Raw genomic sequence first — 20,043 nt, forward strand, 5'->3', positions numbered from 1 at the left:
AAAGTACCCCTGGTCCGGTCTGGCCCCGTTGACCGGAGCTGGACTGCACACTGGTGGAGTGGATTGCTCCAGCTCCGGCGTGAAGCAGCTGACCGGTGCCGGACCAGGCACCAGTGGAACAGGCACGGGCCGTGCCGGACTGACGACGCACACCACTGGCTTGGTGTGGGGAGCAGGAGCGGGCCGGACCGGGCTGGCGACGCGCACCATAAGCTTGGTGCGGGGAGCAGGAACAGGCCGGGCCGGGCTGGCGACGCGCACCATTGGCTTGGCGCGGGGAGCAGGAACAGGCCGGGCCGGGCCGGCGACGCGCACCATAGGCTTGGTGCGGGGAGCAGGAACAGGCCGGACCGGGCTGGCGACGCGCACCATTGGCTTGGTGCGGGGAGCAGGAGCGGGCCGGACCGGGCTGGCGACGCGCACCATTAGCCTGGTGCGGGGAGCAGGAACAGGCCGGGCCGGGGACGCGCACCATAGGCTTGGTGCGGGGAGCAGGAACAGGCCGGGCCGGGCTGGCGACGCGCACCATTGACTTGGCGCGGGGAGCAGGAACGGGCCGGACCGGGCTGGCGACGCGCACCATTGGCTTGGTGCGGGGAGCAGGAGCGGGCCAGACCGGGCTGGCGACGCGCACCATAGGCTTGGTGCGGATAGCAGGAATGGACCGGACTGGGCTGGCGACGCGCACCACAGGCTCGGTGCAAGGGACAGGAACAGACCGGACCGTACTGGGGACACACACCACTGGCCCTACGCGGGGATCAGGAACGGGCCGGACCGGACTGGTAACACACCCCAGTACCTCTCGCCGTGCCTCTACACTTTCCTTCCCCTTTAATACCAGTGGCCCCCGTAACCTGGCGGCCTCCTCTGCCAACCCGCTGGACCGCTCTATCGCGGCCTCCTGCTGCCCCGTCGTCCACGGCGTGAGCCCCCCCCCTAAAAAAATTATGTGTGTCTCTCCTCCCCGTGGACCAGGCCTCCATATCTCTCGCCAGACTCTTCCTCCACTGCTCCAAAGTCCAACCTCTCTGCTCTTCACTTGGCTTGACCCAGTCGAGACTCTTCCTCCACTGCTCCCAAGTCCACCCTCTCTGCTCTTCACTAGGCTTGACCCAGTCGAGGTTGCCACGGAGATCTGCTAGCGATTCCCCTGGCGATGGCTCCTGGACACGCTGCTTGGTCCAGTTTTGGTGGGATCTTCTGTCACGTACAGAGGACCAAGGCGCAGCGTGGAAGGTGAACATATTTATTAATTTGAATGATAACACGAACAAAAACAACAAACGATAACGTGACGTCCAAAGGTGCAAAACACAAACCTACACAGCAACAAGATCCCACAAACACTGTGGGAAAACTGGCTGCTTAAGTATGGTTCCCAATCAGAGACAACAAGCAACAGCTGATACTCATTGCCTCTGATTGAGAACCACACTGGCCAACATAGAAACACAATACTAGAATGAACACAAATGAAAACTCACACCCTGGCTCAACATACTAGAGTCCCCCGAGCCAGGGCGTGACACATACAGCCGGGAAAAACTATTGGATATCAGAGCGGTGGTAACTCACCAGCATTATGACCAGGAATACGACTTTCCCAAAGCAGACCCTTTGTTTGCTATCCCCAGGGCAACTGAACTGATTCCAGCGGCTGACCCAAAACATCACCGGCGGAGGAGAGGCACTCGGAGTGGCCTACTGGTTCGACTTAGGAGGCGCGCACACCACCCACCGCTTCCAAGTATCCTACTCGCTAATGTTCAATCGTTCAATCGAACCTCTTGTTCTTTTCATGATCCAAGATGGCGTAGTAGTGCAGTTGTGTTTTTATCGTCTGTCTGTAAATAGCCTGTAAATACCCTATTTTTTCGTACATATTTCCCTATCAGACTTTTCATCCTTCTACAAGATATACTTTCCTGCAACCCGCCTCACTCAATGTGGAACGGATTCTATTATTGACTTACCTTGACTCACTTTTATCTAGAATCTAGAATCTCCAGTTGAAACTAGCTAGCCAGCTAACTAGCTACTTGCTATTTGCTATTAGCCACAGCTAGCGGTGTTTCACCCAGAACATTTGATTTTTTTCTGCGGGATTAATTTTAATCACTGGACATTGATCACCGGATATTCGGCCAGTCTGCACAGCGCGTTATCGACCCAGAACATATCAGTTTTTCCGCCGGAATCACTGAATCACTGGACCTTTAACTCCGGATTCATCGCTACCAGCTAGCTTCAACTAAATGGACGCTGTGGTCTGGCTAATCATCCTGAACTAGGCCCATCGGCCATCTCCCGGCTATCTACCTCTCTGTCAACCGGACGGGACCACCTAGTGTTGACACGGAGCCCCGCCGATCCTACACGACTGGTCTGCCGACGAAATCGTCTGATGTGGTTACGACGTTAACCACGAAGATTCCATCCATCTGATAGCCCTGGCCCGCTAGCACACGCTAGCCGTGGCCTCTTACTAGTGCTTCACCACCGGACCTTATGATAACTCAGCTATACAGCTGATATCTGCTGGACTGTTCCTTTTTACGGTACTACATCCTGTTTATGTTTAGCCTCAGCCCAAACATGGTTAGTTTATTGTTGTTTCGGTTATTTCTAATTGTACTATATCACTGTAGACCCCCCAGCCTAGCTAAACCTGCCTTAGATAACTCATTTGCACCTCCCCCTATACACGCGGAGACCGACTCAATTGATGACTCTAGCGATGCTATCTCTTTCATTGTTACCCAACGCTTAGGGTTACCTCCACTTTACTCATATCCTTCCATATCCTTGTCTGTACATAATGCCCTGAATCTTTTCTATAACACCCGGAAATCTGCCCCCTTTATTCTATGTACCCAACGCACTAGAAGACCAGTTCTTAAAGCCTTTAGCCGTATCCTTATTCTAGTCCTCCTCTGTTCCTCTGGTGATGTAGAGGCTAACCCAGGCCCTGCAGCCCTCAGTATCACTCCTACTCCCCAGGCGCTATCATTTGATGACTTCTGTAATCGCAAAAGTCTTGGTTTCTTGCACATAAATATCAGAAGTCTACTTCCTAAGTTTGAGTTATTCACTGCGTTAGCACACTCTGCCAACCCTGATGTTCTAGCAGTGTCTGAATCCTGGCTCAGGAAGGCCACCAAAAATTCTGAAATTTCCATCCCCAACTATAACATTTTCCGTCTAGATAGAACTGCCAAAGGGGGTGGAGTTGCAATCTACTGTAGAGATAGCCTGCAGAGCTCTATCATACTATCCAGGTCTGTGCCCAAACAGTTTGAGCTTCTACTTCTAAAAATCCACCTTTCCAGAAATAAGTCTCTCACTGTTGCCGCTTGCTACAGACCCCCCTCAGCCCCCAGCTGTGCCCTGGACACCATATGTGAATTGATTGCCCCCCATTTATCCTCAGAGTTTGTACTGCTTGGTGACCTAAATTGGGATATGCTTAATACCCCAGCCATCCTACAATCCAAGCTAGATGCCCTCAACCTCACGCAAATTATCAACGAACCTACCAGGTACAACCCTAAATCCGTAAACATGGGTACCCTCATAGATATCATCCTGACTAACATACCCTCTAAATACACCTCAGCTGTCTTCAACCAGGATCTCAGCGATCACTGCCTTATTGCCTGCGTCCGTAACGGGTCCGCGGTCAAACGACCACCCCTCATCACTGTCAAACGCTCCCTAAAACACTTTAGCGAGGAGGCCTTCCTAATTGACCTGGCCCAGGTATCCTGGATGGATATAGATCTCATTCCGTCAGTAGAGGATGCCTGGTTGTTCCTTAAAAGTAATTTCCTCTCAATCTTAAATAAACATGCCCCATTCAAAAAATACAGAACTAAGAACCGATATAGCCCCTGGTTCTCCTCAGACTTGACTGCCCTTGACCAGCACAAAAACATCCTGTGGCGTACAGCATTAGCATCAAATAGCCCCCGCGATATGCAACTTTTCAGGGAAGTTAGGAACCAATATACACAAGCAGTCAGGAAAGCAAAGGCTAACTTTTTCAAACAGAAATTTGCATCCTGTAGCACTAACTCCAAAAAGTTTTGGGACACTGTAAAGTCCATGGAGAATAAGAGCACTTCCTCCCAGCTGCCCACTGCACTGAGGCTAGGAAACACTATCACCACCGATAAATCTACAATAATCGAGAATTTCAACAAGCATTTTGCTACAGCTGGCCATGCTTTCCATCTGGCTACCACTAACCCGGCCACCAACTCTGCACCCTCTGCTGCAACTTGCCCATGCCCCCCCCCGCTTCTCCTTCACACAAATTCAGACAGCTGATGTTTTGAAAGCGCTGCAAAATCTGGACCCCTACAAATCAGCTGGGCTAGACAATCTGGACCCTTTCTTTCTAAAACTAGCCGCCGAAATTGTCGCTACCCCTATTACTAGTCTGTTCAACCTCTCTTTCATAACGTCTGAGATCCCCAGAGATTGGAAAGCTGCCGCGGTCATCCCCCTCTTCAAAGGGGGTGACACTCTAGATCCAAATTGCTACAGACCTATATCCATCCTGCCCTGCCTTTCGAAAGTATTCGAAAGCCAAGTTAACAAACAGATAATCGACCATTTCGAATACCACCGTACCTTCTCCGCTATGCAATCCGGTTTCCGAGCTGGTCACGGGTGCACTTCAGCCACGCTCAAGGTCCTAAACGATATTATAACCGCGATTGATAATAGACAGTACTGTGCAGCCGTCTTCATCGACCTGGCCAAGGCTTTCGACTCTGTCAACCACCGCATTCTTATTGGCAGACTAAATAGCCTTGGTTTCTCAAATGACTGCCTCGCCTGGTTCACCAACTACTTCTCAGATTGAGTTCAGTGTGTCAAATCGGAGGGCCTGTTGTCTGGACCTATGGCAGTCTCTATGGGGGTGCCACAGGGTTCAATTCTTGGGCCGACACTTTTCTCCGTGTATATCAATGATGTCGCTCTTGCTGCTGGTGACTCTCAGATCCACCTCTACGCAGACGACACCATTTTGTATACATCTGGCCCTTCATTGGACACTGTGTTAACAAACCTCCAAACGAGCTTCAATGCCATACAACAATCCTTCAGTAGCCTCCAACTGCTCTTAAACACTAGTAAAACTAAATGCATGCTTTTCAATCGAACGCTGCTGGCACCCGCCCACCCGACTAGAATCACCACTCTCGACGGGTCTGACCTAGAGTATGTGGACAACTACAAATACCTAGGTGTCTGGTTAGACTGTAAACTCAACTTCCAGACTCACATAAAGAATCTCCAATCCAAAGTTAAATCTAGAATCGGCTTCCTATTTCGCAACAAAGCCTCCTTCACTCATGCTGCCAAACATGCCCTCGTAAAACTGACTATCCTACCGATCCTTGACTTCGGCGATGTCATTTACAAAATAGCCTCCAACACTCTACTCAGCAAATTGGATGTAGTCTATCACAGTGCCATCCGTTTTGTCTCCAAAGCCCCATACACTACCCACCACTGTGACCTGTACGCTCTTGTTGGCTGGTCCTCACTACATGTTCGTCGTCAAACCCACTGGCTCCAGGCCATCTATAAATCACTGCTAGGCAAATCCCCGCCTTATCTTAGCTCATTGGTCACCATAGCAGCACCCACCCGTAGTCTGCGCTCCAGCAGGTATATCTCACTGGTCATTCCCAAAGCCAACACCTCCTTTGGCCGCCATTCCTTCCAGTTCTCTGCTGCCAATGACTGGAACGAATTGCAAAAATCTCTGAAGCTGGAGACTCTTATCTCTCTCAATAACTTTAAGCATCAGTTGTCAGAGCACCTTACCGATCACTGCACCTGTACACAGCCCATCTGAAATTAGCCCACCCAACTACCTCATCCCTATATTGTTATTTATTTTGCTCTTTTGCACCCCAGTATCTCTATTTGCACATAATCTCTTGCACATCTAGCATTCCAGTGTTAATACTATTGTAATTATTCTGCACTATAGCCTATTTACTGCCTTACCTCCATAACTTGCTACATTTGCACACACTGTATATATATTTTCTGTTGTATTTCTGACTTTATGTTTTTTTACCCCATATGTAACTCTGTGTTGTTGTTTTTTTTGTTATTGCACTACTATGCTTTATCTTGGCCAGGTCGCAGTTGTAAATGAGAACCTGTTCTCAACTGGCTTACCTGGTTAAATAAAGGTGAAATAAAAAAATAAAAAATAAAAATAAATCTTTGGTTAACAAAGTCGACGAACTACGGGCAAGGATTTCTTTCCAGAGAGACATCAAGGCCTGTAACATACTGTTTCACGGAAACATGGCTCTCTTGGGATATTCTGTCGAAATCGGTCCAGCCAGATGGATTCTCAGTCCATCGCGCAGACAGGAATAAATATCTCTCCGGTAAGCAGAAGGGCGGAGGTGTGTGTTTTATGATTAACGACTCATGGTGTAATTGTAGTAACATACAGGAACTCGAGTCCTTCTCTTCACCCGACCTAGAATATCTCACAATAAAATGCCACCGTATTATCTCCCAAGAGAATTTTCTATGGTTATAGTCACGGCCGTGTATATCCCCCCTCAAGCCGATACCACGACGGCCCTCAAAGAACTTCACTGGACTTTATGCAAACTGGAAACCACATATCCTGAGGCTGCATTTATTGTAGCCGGGGATTTTAACAAAGCAAATTTGAGAACTAGGCTGCCGAAGTTCTATCAACATATCGACTGTTGTACTCGCGCTGCTAAAATCCTCAACCATTGCTATTCAAACTTCCGGGATGGTTATAAGGCCCTCCCCCGCCCTCCTTTCGGCAAATTTGCTTCTCCCTTCCTATAGGCAGAAACTCAAACAGGAAATAGCCGCGCTAAGGACTATTCAACGCTGGACTGACCAATCGGAATCCACGCTTCAAGATTGTTTTGATCACGCGGACTGGGATAGGTTCCGGGTAGCTTCCGAAAATAATTTAGACGAATACACTGAAACAGTGACTGAGTTTATCAGGAAGTGTATAGGTGATGTTGTGCCCACTGTGACTATTCAAACCTACCCTAACCAGAAACCATGGATAGACGGCAACATTCGCGCAAATCTAAAAGCGCGAACCACCGCATTCAACCATGGCAAGCTGACTGGGAATATGGAAGAATACAAACAGTGTACCTACTCACTCCGCAAGGCAATTAAACTGGCAAAACATCAGTATAGAGACAAAGTGGAGTGGCAATTCAATGGCCCAGACACAAGACGTATGTGGCAGGGTCTACAGACAATCACGGACTACAAAAAGAAAACCACCGACGTCTCGCTTCCAGACAAGCTAAACACCTTCTTCACCCGCTTTGAGGATAACACAGTGCCACTGACGAGGCCCACTACCAAAGACTGTGGCCTCTCCTTCTCCGTGGCCGACGTGATTAAGACATTTAAGCATGTTAACCCCCGCAAGGCTGTCGGCCCAGACGGCATCCCTAGCCGCGTCCTCAGAGCATGCGCAGACCAGCTGGCTGGTGTGTTTATGGACATATTCAATCTCTCCCTTTCCCAGTCTGCTGTTCCCACATGCTTCAAGATGGCCACCATTGTTCCTGTACCCAAGAAAGCAAAGGTAACTGAACTAAATGACTATCGCCCTGTAGCACTCACCTCTGTCATCATGAAGTGCTTTGAGAGACTAGTCAAGGATCATATCACCTCTACCTTACCTGTCACCCTAGACCCACTTCAATTTGCTTACCGCCCCAATAGATCCACAGACGATGCAATCGCCATCACACTGCACACTGCCCTATTCCATCTTGGACAAGAGGAATACCTATGTAAGAATGACGTTCATTGACTATAGCTCAGCATTCAACACCATAGTACCCTCCAAGCTCATCATTAAGCTCGAGGCCCTGATTCTGAACCCCGCCCTGTGCAACTGGGTCCTGGACTTCCTAACGGGCCGCCCCCAGGTGGTGAAGGTAGGAAACAACATCTCCACTTCGCTGATCCTCAACACTGGGGCCCCACAAGGGTGCGTGCTCAGCCCCCTCCTGTACTCCCTGTTCACCCATGACTGTGTGGCCAAGCATGCCTCCAACTCAATCATCAAGTTTGCAGACGACACAACAGTAGTAGGCTTGATCACCAACAATGACAAGACCGCCTACAGGGAGGAGGTGAGGGCTCTGGGAGTGTGGTGCCAGGAAAATAACCTCTCACTCAACATCAACAAAACAAAGGAGATGATCGTGGACTTCAGGAAACAGCAGAGGGTGCACCCCCCTATCCACATCGACGGGACCGCAGTGGAGAAGGTGGAAAGCTTCAAGTTCCTTGGCGTAAACATCACCGACAAACTGAAATGGTCCACCCACGCATACAGTATGGTGAAGAAGGCGCAACAGAGCCTTTTCAACCTCAGGAGGCTGAAGAAATTCGACTTAGCACCTAAAACCCTCACAAACTTTTACAGATGCACAATTGAGAGCATCCTGTCGGGCTGTATCACCACCTGGTACGGCAACTGCACCACCTACAACCGCAGGGCTCTCCAGAGGGTGGTGCGGTCTGCCGAACGCATTACTGGGGGCAAACTACCCGCCCTCCAAGACACATACAACACCCGATGTCACAGGAAGGCCAAAAAGATCATCAAGGACATCAACCACCCGAGCCACTGCCTGTTCACCCCTCTATTATCCAGAAGGCGAGGTCAGTACAGGTGCATCAAAGCTGGGACCGAGAGACTGAAAAACAGCTTCTATCTCAAGGCCATCAGAATGTTAAATAGCCATCACTAGCACATTAGAGGCTGCTGCTGCCTATTGAAATCGCTGGCAACTTTAAGAAATGGAACACTAGTCACTTTAATAATGTTTACATATCTTGCACTACTCATCTCATATATATATATACTGCATTCTATTCTATAATATTCTACTGTATCTTAGTCCATGCCGCTCTGTCATTGCTTGTCCATATATGTATATAGTCTTAAATCCCATTCCTTACTAGTTTTGTGTGTATTGGGTATATGTTGTGAAATTGTTAGATATTACTGCACTGTCGGAGCCAGAAGCACAAGCATTTCGCTACAACCGCTATAACATCTGCTAAACACGTGTATGTGACAAATAATATTTGATTTGATTTGAAGTCAAAATGCTGGTATCTTGACAACACTAGCTAGCATACCACCTTATTTATGCTGAATAAGAAATGTGCCATTATGTTAATTCAAAATATTTTTTCATTTGTTTATCATTTGAAAGTGAATTTACCTACCAATCAGGTGAGGTTTTCATATACAGTGGGGGGAAAAAGTATTTAGTCAGCCACCAATTGTGCAAGTTCTCCCACTTAAAAAGATGAGAGAGGCCTGTAATTTTCATCATAGGTACACGTCAACTATGACAGACAAATTGAGAAAAAAAAAAAATCCCGAAAATCACATTGTAGGATTTTTAATGAATTTATTTGCAAATTATGGTGGAAAATAAGTATTTGGTCACCTACAAACAAGCAATATTTCTGGCTCTCACAGACCTGTAACTTCTTCTTTAAGAGGCTCCTCTGTCCTCCACTTGTTACCTGTATTAATGGCACCTGTTTGAACTTGTTATCAGTATAAAAGACACCTGTCCACAACCTCAAACAGTCACACTCCAAACTCCACTATGGCCAAGACCAAAGAGCTGTCAAAGGACACCAGAAACAAAATTGTAGACCTGCACCAGGCTGGGAAGACTGAATCTGCAATAGGTAAGCAGCTTGGTTTGAAGAAATCAACTGTGGGAGCAATTATTAGGAAATGGAAGACATACAAGACCACTGATAATCTCCCTCGATCTGGGGCTCCACGCAAGATCTCACCCCGTGGGGTCAAAATGATCACAAGAACGGTGAGCAAAAATCCCAGAACCACACGGGGGGACCTAGTGAATGACCTGCAGAGAGCTGGGACCAAAGTAACAAAGCCTACCATCAGTAACACACTACGCCGCCAGGGACTCAAATCGTGTCCCCCTGCTTAAGCCAGTACATGTCCAGGCCCGTCTGAAGTTTGCTAGAGTGCATTTGGATGATCCAGAAGAGGATTGGGAGAATGTCATATGGTCAGATGAAACCAAAATAGAACTTTTTGTCAAAAACTCAACTCGTCGTGTTTGGAGGACAAAGAATGCTGAGTTGCATCCAAAGAACACCATACCTACTGTGAAGCATGGGGGTGGAAACATCATGCTTTGGGGCTGTTTTTCTGAAAAGGGACCAGGACGACTGATCCGTGTAAAGGAAAGAATGAATGGGGCCATGTATCGTAAGATTTTGAGTGAAAACCTCCTTCCATCAGCAAGGGCATTGAAGATGAAACGTGGCTGGGTCTTTCAGCATGACAATGATCCCAAACACACCGCCCGGGCAACGAAGGAGTGGCTTCGTAAGAAGCATTTCAAGGTCCTGGAGTGGCCTAGCCAGTCTCCAGATCTCAACCCCATAGAAAATCTTTGGAGGGAGTTGAAAGTCTGTGTTGCCCAGCGACAGCCCCAAAACATCACTGCTCTAGAGGAGATCTGCATGGAGGAATGGGCCAAAATACCAGCAACAGTGTGTGAAAACATTGTGAAGACTTACAGAAAACGTTTGACCTGTGTCATTGCCAACAAAGGGTATATAACAAAGTATTGAGAAACTTTTGTTATTGACCAAATACTTATTTTCCACCATAATTTGCAAATAAATTCATAAAAAATCCTACAATGTGACTTTCTGGAAAAAAAAATCTCATTTTGTCTGTCATAGTTGACGTGTACCTATGATGAAAATTACAGGCCTCTCTCATCTTTTTAAGTGGGAGAACTTGCACAATTGGTGGCTGACTAAATAATGTTTTCCCCACTGTAAGCCTGCTTTGGGTTTTCTACCTCACACTTTTGCATGTACTTCCGATGTAGTCTACTTATATTCTGTCAATTATTTTCTCAAATCTTCTCCTATTCAATGTGTTTGAGTACGTGCAAAGAAAGTGAATGTAACTAATTGCCGTTGTTTTGTGCTTTCTGTTCCCCCAGGGCCACCGTTCATTGTGTCCCCTCCCCAGAACCTGACGGTGAACATATCCCAAGACGCCAAGCTGGACTGCCTAGCTGAGGCCTACCCCGGCAACCTTACATACACCTGGTTCTGGGAGGATGACAACGTCTTCTTCAAGAAGTAAAGTTATGATCGAGTTCATTACTGTTCCATCCCCCATCCCCCACCACCCCACACATGGTCTGAGTTTTGTGATGCATTGTTGCTGTGAAATGTGTTACCATAGTATATACTGTACCGTCCCACCACTTTCAGAATTGTCTGTAATGTGGACTATTTTGGGCCATTTTGTCTAATGTAGAATATATTGAGGAGATGATATGTCAGGGATATAATGTGTGTGTGTGTGTGTGTGTGTGTGTGTGTGTGTGTGTGTGTGTGTGCATGCGCGCATCCATGCATGCGTTTAGCGTGCATGCGTGAACCTCATGGCACAGGGTCTTGAACAAGAGCCTGTAATCTGATTGGGCCCCGTCACTTTCTGACCATATTCAAGGGATGTGTGTGTGTGTCTGTGTTCCACTAGAAAGGTCTTCCAGGATAGGCACATCTCCCGCCACAGGCCATGACATCTTCATTGTCTATCACAAAGTGCTTCAGACAAAGAAAATGTAGTTGTCAGTTTATTTTAAACATGTCCCATAGCTAGGACAGCAAGGAACAGCAGCTACCATTGTGCATAGCAGCTACCATTCGTGAGCTGCGTTCAAGACTCTATAAGGATATGTCAAAGTGTGTTTGTTGTTGTCATGTCAATGTGGACATCCTCTAATACAGTAGCTTACATTTATGGGTCCATGTGGATATACATTGTGTGTTTGGTCATCGTTGTCCTCCTTGTGCAGTTATGGCACGCAGTAACATTTGAGAGACAGAAGTACTCTGAAATAAAATCCTGCCCTAACTCACATACACAATAAATATGGAACGCACAACCCATTCAAGTTCTCTCATTTTAGACCCTTGCACAGAGAAGGTGTTACGAGTTCTTGTGTTGCCCGTATTATTGGGCTTTTCTTCCTCTTCACATGAAATGATGATGCAGTGGCATAACACCAGCAGTGCCTGAAATAGTGTCTAACAAGCTGCATTATACCACCGCAGTGACAGAAAAAGCTTGAGTGCAGCACATGTCTACGTGCCTCTTGTTCAATGTGTCTTCTCTCTAGGACAGAAGGCTAGAAGTAGTAGTCTTCAATAGAGCATACACTGGAACACTTTCATTCAGTTTCATCCATAGGGGATGGGCCCAGATGCTTAGCAAAAATATATCCACAGGGAAAGCACACACATGATATCAAAGGTATATGCTTAGAATTTTCATTTATTTAGAGCCAGCACATAAACACCCAACGTTTCGACTAGGTCATTTGTTTTGCCCCACATCAGAGATCAATCCCTGGGTAGGGTGTCCCCTTACAGCCTAAGCTCTGGTCCCCCCTGATCTAGTAGGTAGGGAATGAGGATGGGGGTGTGGTAGAGAGAAGAGAGGTATTGAAAAATATTGAAAGAGAGGAAGGTAAAGAGGTACATGCACAGTGTAGCCTATGTAAGCAAAGTAGGGAATGAGGGGAGAAAGTCAGAAGGAAACGAGTTAGACTGAAGTGGAGGGAGGTCGGGAAGGAGTAGAGCTGGGATGATGAACCAAAAATTACCAACACTAGCATTGCCTTCCTCTTACCAAAGCATTTTGCTTACTTTGGTAATTTTAGGTGATTTTGCTACACAATGTTCCTGTAGATTGTTCTAAAACCATTATTTGGTCAATAGTAATAGCCTATGCATTATGTTGATTCCTGCTATGAAAGTATCTGCCTGTCCCTGTTTCACTGTAGACTGCTGACTCTCACTCTCTCTCCCAATTGTGCACATGGAGGAGGGAGAGATGCATTCTGAGAAGCACAAGCATATGACCGTTGCTCAAAATGCTATTGCGGGAAAAATACAGTTTTTAAAGCAACTACTGTTCTAGTTACAGAGAGGAGAGTCAAAGCTTTCTGTGAGTATATAATGTATTTCTCATGTTCATGGCACCAATTTACAACCGGAGTAGACTGTAGTTTTTGATTCCCCCGTCGAGCCGAGCGGAGCTCACCATTTGCAGTGAATAGGCCTATATCAAGTAGCCTAAGCCTAGCGTTGGAAAGTTTTTGTAGGATATTAACCAACATTTACTGATAGCCATGTAGGCAAATGTATTAATCTTTTTTATTTATTTTATTTATTTAATCTATCTAACAACACTATCATATTTAGAGTTAGCAATCTAACTTAGTGTTTTGAGTTCTCACTTGGTGAATAATTAACCTATAGGTCATTATGCACAAAGATGTCTGCAAATTCTCTGAAGAACCAAAAATAAATCTGATCATTCTGCATCCTATTTTGACAGGTTGCAGACCAAAATATCAATCAAATAATTTCCTGAATATGTTTGATGAAATAGCTTACTTTTTTAATCATAGGCTACCATCTCAGTTGTCTTACTTGGCACTGGAAATAAATTGTCTAGAGCCCTGCCGAAAATGTAAAGTAACTTTCAGCTCTAGCACCTCCCCCAAAAAGTACTTAATGTAATTTATCACTGATTTATCGTTTTCGCAGAAGAATGGGTCAATTTATCGCCACATTGATTTTTGTCCATATCGCCCAGCTCTAGGAAGGAGGTAGAGCGACACGAGAGAAGGAAGAGAGAGTAAATAAGAGAGTCAGTCAGGGAAGGTGGAAGAGGAATGGACGCCATCACCATAATGTAGACAGAAACACAGTGAGCAGAGAAAGATAGAGATAGAAAAAGGTAGAACAACATACCGACTCTACACAGACATACACACCCACACAGATACACACACAGACATACATACACACACACACACACACACACACACACACTCATACACACATCACACACCCTCACAGACATACACACACCCACACAGACATGCACACACCCACAGAGACACAGACATACACACCCACACAGACATACACACCCACACCCACACAGACATACACACACACACGGACATACACACACTCACACTCAAACTCACACACACACATCACACACCCACACAGACATACACACTCACACTCACACAAATACATACAGTGCCTTCAGAAAGTATTCACAACCGTTGACTTTTTCTACATTTTAGATTTTGTGTCACAGGCTTACACACAATAGCCCATAACATCAAAGTGGAATTATGTTTTTAGACATTTTTACAAATTAATTAAAAATGAAAAGCTGAAATGTCTTGACTCAATAAGTATTCAACCCCTTTGTTATGGCAAGCCTAAATAAGTTCTGGAGTAAACATTTGCTTAACATGTCACGTAAAAAGTTGCATGCAATAATAGTGTTTAACATGATTTTTTATTTCACCTTTATTTAACCAGGTAAGCCAGCTGAGAACAAGTTCTCATTTACAACTGCGACCTGGCCAAGATAAAGCAAAGCAGTGCGATAAAAACAACAACAACACAGAGTTACATATGGGATAAACAAAACGTACAGTCAATAACACAATAGAAAATCTATATACAGTGTGTGCAAATGTAGTAAGTTATGGAGGTAAGGCAATAAATAGGCCATAGCGCAAAATAATTACAATTTAGTATTAACATTGGAGTGATCTCTGTACCCCACACATACAATTATCTGTAAGGTCCCTCAGTCGAGAAGTACATTTCAAAGACCGATTCAACCACAAAGTCCAGGGAGGTTTTCCAATGCCTCGCAAAGAAGAGCACCTATTGGTAGATTGGTAAAAAAAAAAAAAAGAAGCAGACATTGAATATCCCTTTGAGCATGGTGCAGTTATTAATTACACTTTGGATGGTGTATCAATACACCCAGTCACTACAAAGATACAGGCACCCTTCCTAACTCAGTTGCCGGAAAGGAAGGAAACCACTCAGGGATTCCACCATGAGGCAAATGGTGACTTTAAAAAAGTTACAGAGTTTAATGCCTGTGATAGGAGAAAACTGAGGATGGATCAGCAACATACTAACCTAATTGACAAAGTGAAAAGAAGGAAGCCTGTACAGAATAACAAATATGCCAGAACATGAATCCTGTTTGCAACAAGGCACTAAAGAAATACTGCAAAAAATGTGGCAAAGCAATTAATTTTATGTCCTGGATACAAAGTGTTATGTTTGGGGCAAGTCCAATACAACACATTACTGAGTACTACTCTCCATATTTTCAAGCATAGTGGTGGCTGCATCATGCTTGTAATCGTCAAGGACTGGATTTTCAGGATTTTAAAAAATGGAAAGGCGCTAAGCACAGGAAAAATCCTAGAGGAAAACCTGGTTGCGTGCTTTCCATCAGACACTGGGAGATTAATTCACCTTTCAGCAGGACAATAACCTAAAACACAAGGCCAAATACAGTGCCTTGCAAAAGTATTCATCCCCCTTGGTGTTTTTCCTATTTTGTTGCATTACAACCTGTAATTTAAATGGATTTTTATTTGGATTTCATGTAATGGACATACACAAAATAGTCCAAATTGGTGAAGTGATATTAAAAAAATACGTTGTTTCAGAAAATTCAAAAAAATCAATAATGGAAAAGTGGTGCATGCGTATGTATTCACCCCCTTTGCTATGAAGCCCCTAAATAAGATCTGGTGCAACCAATTACCTTCAGAAGTCACATAATTAGTTAAATAAAGTCCACCTGTGTGCAATCTAAGTGTCACATGATCTGTCACATGATCTCAGTATATATACACCTGTTGTGAAAGGCCCCAGAGTCTGCAACACCACTAAGCAAGGGGCACCACCAAGCAAGCGGCACCATGAAGACCAAGGAGCTCTCCAAACAGGTCAGGGACAAAGTTGTGGAGAAGTACAGATCAGGGTTGGGTTATAAAAAAATATCAGAAACTTTTAACATCCCACAGAGCATTATTAAAAAATTGAAAGAATATGGCACCACAACAAACCTACCAAGAGAGGGCCGCCCACCAAAACTCATGGACCAGGCAAGGAGGGCATTAATCAGAGAGGCAACAAAGAGACCAAAGATAACCCTGAAGGAGCTGCAAAGCTCTACAGCGGAGATTGGAGTAGCTGTCCATAGGACCACTTTAAGCCTGTACACTCCACAGAGCTGGGCTTTACGGAAGAATGGCCAGAAAAAAGCCATTGCTTAAAGAAATAAATAAGCAAACACGTTTGGAGACTCCCCAAACATATGGAAGAAGGTACTCTTGTCAGATGAGACTAAAATTGAGCTTTTTGGCCATCAAGGAAAACGCTATGTCTGGCGCAAACCCAACACCTCTCATCACCCCAAGAACACCATCCCCACAGTAAAGCATGGTGGTGGCAGCATCATGATGTGGGGATGTTTTTCATCGGCAGGGACTGGGAAACGGGTCAGAATTGAAGGAATGATGGATGGTGCTAAATACAGGGAAATTCTTGAGGGAAACCTGTTTCAGTCTTCCAGAGATTTGAGACTGGGAAGGAGGTTCACCTTACAGCTGGACAATGACCCTAAGCATACTGCTAAAGCAACACTCGAGTGGTTTAAGGGGAAACATTTCAATGTCTTGGAATGGCCTAGTCAAAGCCCAGACCTCAATCCAATTGAGAATCTGTGGTATGACTTCAACATTGCTGTACACCAGCGGAACCCATCCAACTTGAAGGAGCTGGAGCAGTTTTGCCTTGAAGAATGGGCAAAAATCACAGTGGCTAGATGTGCCAAGCTTATAGAGACATACCCCAAGAGACTTACAGCTGTAATTGCTGCAAAAGGGGGGGGGGGGGTTGTATTTTTTTTATATTCCAGGTTGTAAGGCAACAAAATAGGAAAAATGTCAAGGGGGGTGAATACTTTCGCAAGCCACTGTATACACTGGAGTTGCTTACCAAGACGACATTGAAAATCAATGCCAAGACTTGAAAATGGCTGTCTAGCAATGATTAACAACCAACTTGACAGAGCTTGAAGATTTTTATAAATAATAATGTGCAAATATTTTAAAATCCATGTGTGCAAAGCTCTTAGAGACCTACCCAGAAAAACTCACAGCTGTAATCGGGTGTGATTTGCAAAAATTTCTAAAATCATGTTTTCACTTTCATTATGGGATATTGTGTGTTGACAACGGTGAGAGAAAAAAATATTTAATAAATTTTGAGTTCAAGCTGTAACACAACAAAATGTGGAATAAGTCAAGTGTTATGAATACTTTCTGAAGGCACTGTACATTTATGCTACACACGCATCACAACTGCTGCTACCAGACTCTTATTTACTATTGCTAATACTGCACAATTCAAACACTTGCCCCCAATCCCACCTTCCCTGATACATGTGTAAATATTGGACTATAAATTGTGCCTTCCTGTATTATACTGATGCTAAAATGTCTATTCAATTCTACTAAGCTATATACTTTATGTTCGTATTCTTATCTTTTATTATTTCTTATTGTTGTTGCATTGTAGAGAAGGAACCTGCAAGTAAGCATTTTGTTGGACAGTGTATACCATGTGTATCCTGTACATACGAGACGGCTAATAAAACTTGAAACTTGATAGAAGACCCCCCTCACCACCACCACCTCTTTTCCCTAGTGACAGGAATATCTAGTGACACAGTGCTTGTGTCGTTCCACGCTCCACTAGCTGTGATTATGGGCCACCCACTTAGCCCCCAGCCATCCCACATCCACTCATGCGTGGCCTGTACAGTCTATAGAACAAAACAGGATCTTATGGGCATTTTCAACCCCCACACACCCAGAGAAGGAACTTCCTGAGTGGAGGGAGATGGGGAGCGAGGAGAGACAAGGGAAGAGCCCTCATTTGGCTATAAGGAGAGGGTTTCTCTGTTATTGTAGCACAGGGAAGTTTAGACAATGGTATTAATGCGCAATGATATTAGAAAATTATTCAACAAGCTATGCCACCTGGGCACTGTACTTTACAGCATTGTGAGTGAAGTCACATCATTTCTGCCTCAATATTCTGTGTTATTTTTCATAGTCACACGTCTGTCTTAGTCATTAACCAGGTTTCCATCCAAACATTTCATGCTAATGAATAAAAAAAATCACAACAGGCCTGATGGGAACGGGAAATTATTGGTAAAATGTCCTTATGTTGACAAAACAAAATACGCAAGGCTGGATAATTATTTTGTCTTTGAAATGTATTATGCGACAATTGTGGTGGAAACGCCTTTATGTGCAAATATTGATATAATAACCATCATATCGAAGTATGTTACGTTGTAAGACTACCACCACGACTTGGAAAAGCATTGAGTTTATGGGTAGATGAAATAAGTTATGATGAACTTCAAATGGTGGTTAAGTGCACGATGATCATTAAAATTTACAATAAATATCGAGGGTAGGCTATTATTTGAATGCTGGTGACATGATGATCGGTGCTTGGCTGCCAATTATCAAATAAAATTATCTTGCTCTTATTCATATCTCATCATATAACCTACCCTGTCCACTTCATCAGCAAACTCTTGTCTAGAGAGAAACATTTTTTGTGACAAAACCATCGGTAGAGTTGAAAATGCAATGGAAACACATTGAACTTTTATTCAGTACATGGGAATTAAGCGCAAAAGTCATTTTTATGTGCACTAGTCATCACCTTTTTATCCACAACAAGTCAGTTTGATTGAACCACACCTCTGGTAGGAAAATGTGCATATTGTTTTTGAGCATATTTTAGAATAGTCACATTAAATCTGTCAACAATTGGATGGAAACCTAGCTATTGGGGCAAATCCTAATTTACACTTAAATTGAATTTTCACCTAATCTCCCATTGCCGTTAATGCATGTTAAAGTGAAAATTGTACTTGTGGAAGTGGTTATAGGCACTACATTGATGCTCTTCCCTCCCTCTAATCCTCCCTCCTCTGCAGTGGCCTGAGGGACAGAGTCAGTATTCTGGTGGATGGCTCGCTCATCATCGGCGGCGTGAAGCCCGAGGATGCTGGGAGATTCACCTGCAGCCCCAGCAACAGCCTGGGCCGGCCCCCGTCCGCCTCTGCCCAGCTCACAGTGCAATGTGAGTGTCTGGCCCTATCCTCTACAGTCAACCCATACCCCCTACCCCTTAGGTACTTGTGTTCATTAGAGCACACAGAGCTACTGGGTGTACACTACTGCAAGATCCATCCTAACGAACATACAGTTGAAGTCGGAAGTTTACATACACCTTAGCCAAATACATTTAAACTCAGTTTTTCACAATTCCTGACATTTAATCCTAGTAAAAATTCCCTGTTTTAGGTCAGTTAGGATCACCACTTTATTTTAAGAATGTGAAATGTCAGAATAATAGTAGAGATAATGATTTATTTCAGCTTTTATTTATTTCATCACATTCCCAGTGGGTCAGAAGTTTACATACACTCAATTAGTATTTGGTAGCATTTCCTTTAAATGGTTTAACTTGGGTCAAATGTTTCAGGTAGCCTTCCACAAGCTTCCCACAATAAATTGGGTGAATTTTGGCCCATTCCTCCTGACAGAGCTGGTGTAACTGAGTCAGGTTTGTAGGCCTCCTTGCTCGCACATGCTTTTTCAGTTCTGCCCACACATTTTCTATAGGATTGAGGTCAGGGCGTTGTGATGGCCACTCCAATACCTTGACTTTGTTGTCCTTAATCCATTTTGCCACAACTTTGGAAGTATGCTTGGGGTCATTGTCCATTTGGAAGACCCATTTGCGACCAAGCTTTAACTTCGGGACTGATGTCTTGAGATGTTACTTCAATATGTCCACATAATTTTCCTTCCTCATGATGCCATCTATTTTGTGAAGTGCACCAGTCCCTCCTGCAGCAAAGCACCCCCACAGCATGATGCTGCCACCCCATGTTCTTCACGGTTGGGATGGTGTTGTTCGGCTTGCAAGCCCCCCCCCCCC

General features: G+C 44.8%; 1 protein-coding gene across 1 annotated transcript in view; it reads left to right on the forward strand.

Annotated features, from left to right (window-relative positions):
• LOC311135932 (protein turtle homolog B-like) overlaps positions 1–20,043 on the forward strand; it is a gene marked incomplete at both ends in the record, with an annotated part of 216,471 nt that overhangs the window by 133,124 nt on the left and 63,304 nt on the right. The window contains 2 exons of the mRNA XM_084169964.1: positions 11,088–11,229; positions 19,034–19,179. Coding sequence (XP_084026090.1) covers positions 11,088–11,229; positions 19,034–19,179 — 288 coding nt within the window. The remainder of the gene's footprint in view (positions 1–11,087; positions 11,230–19,033; positions 19,180–20,043) is intronic.

The sequence above is a fragment of the Coregonus lavaretus genome (assembly GCF_964263955.1).
Source record: "Coregonus lavaretus genome assembly, chromosome: 10".
Classification (NCBI taxonomy): domain Eukaryota; kingdom Metazoa; phylum Chordata; class Actinopteri; order Salmoniformes; family Salmonidae; genus Coregonus; species Coregonus lavaretus.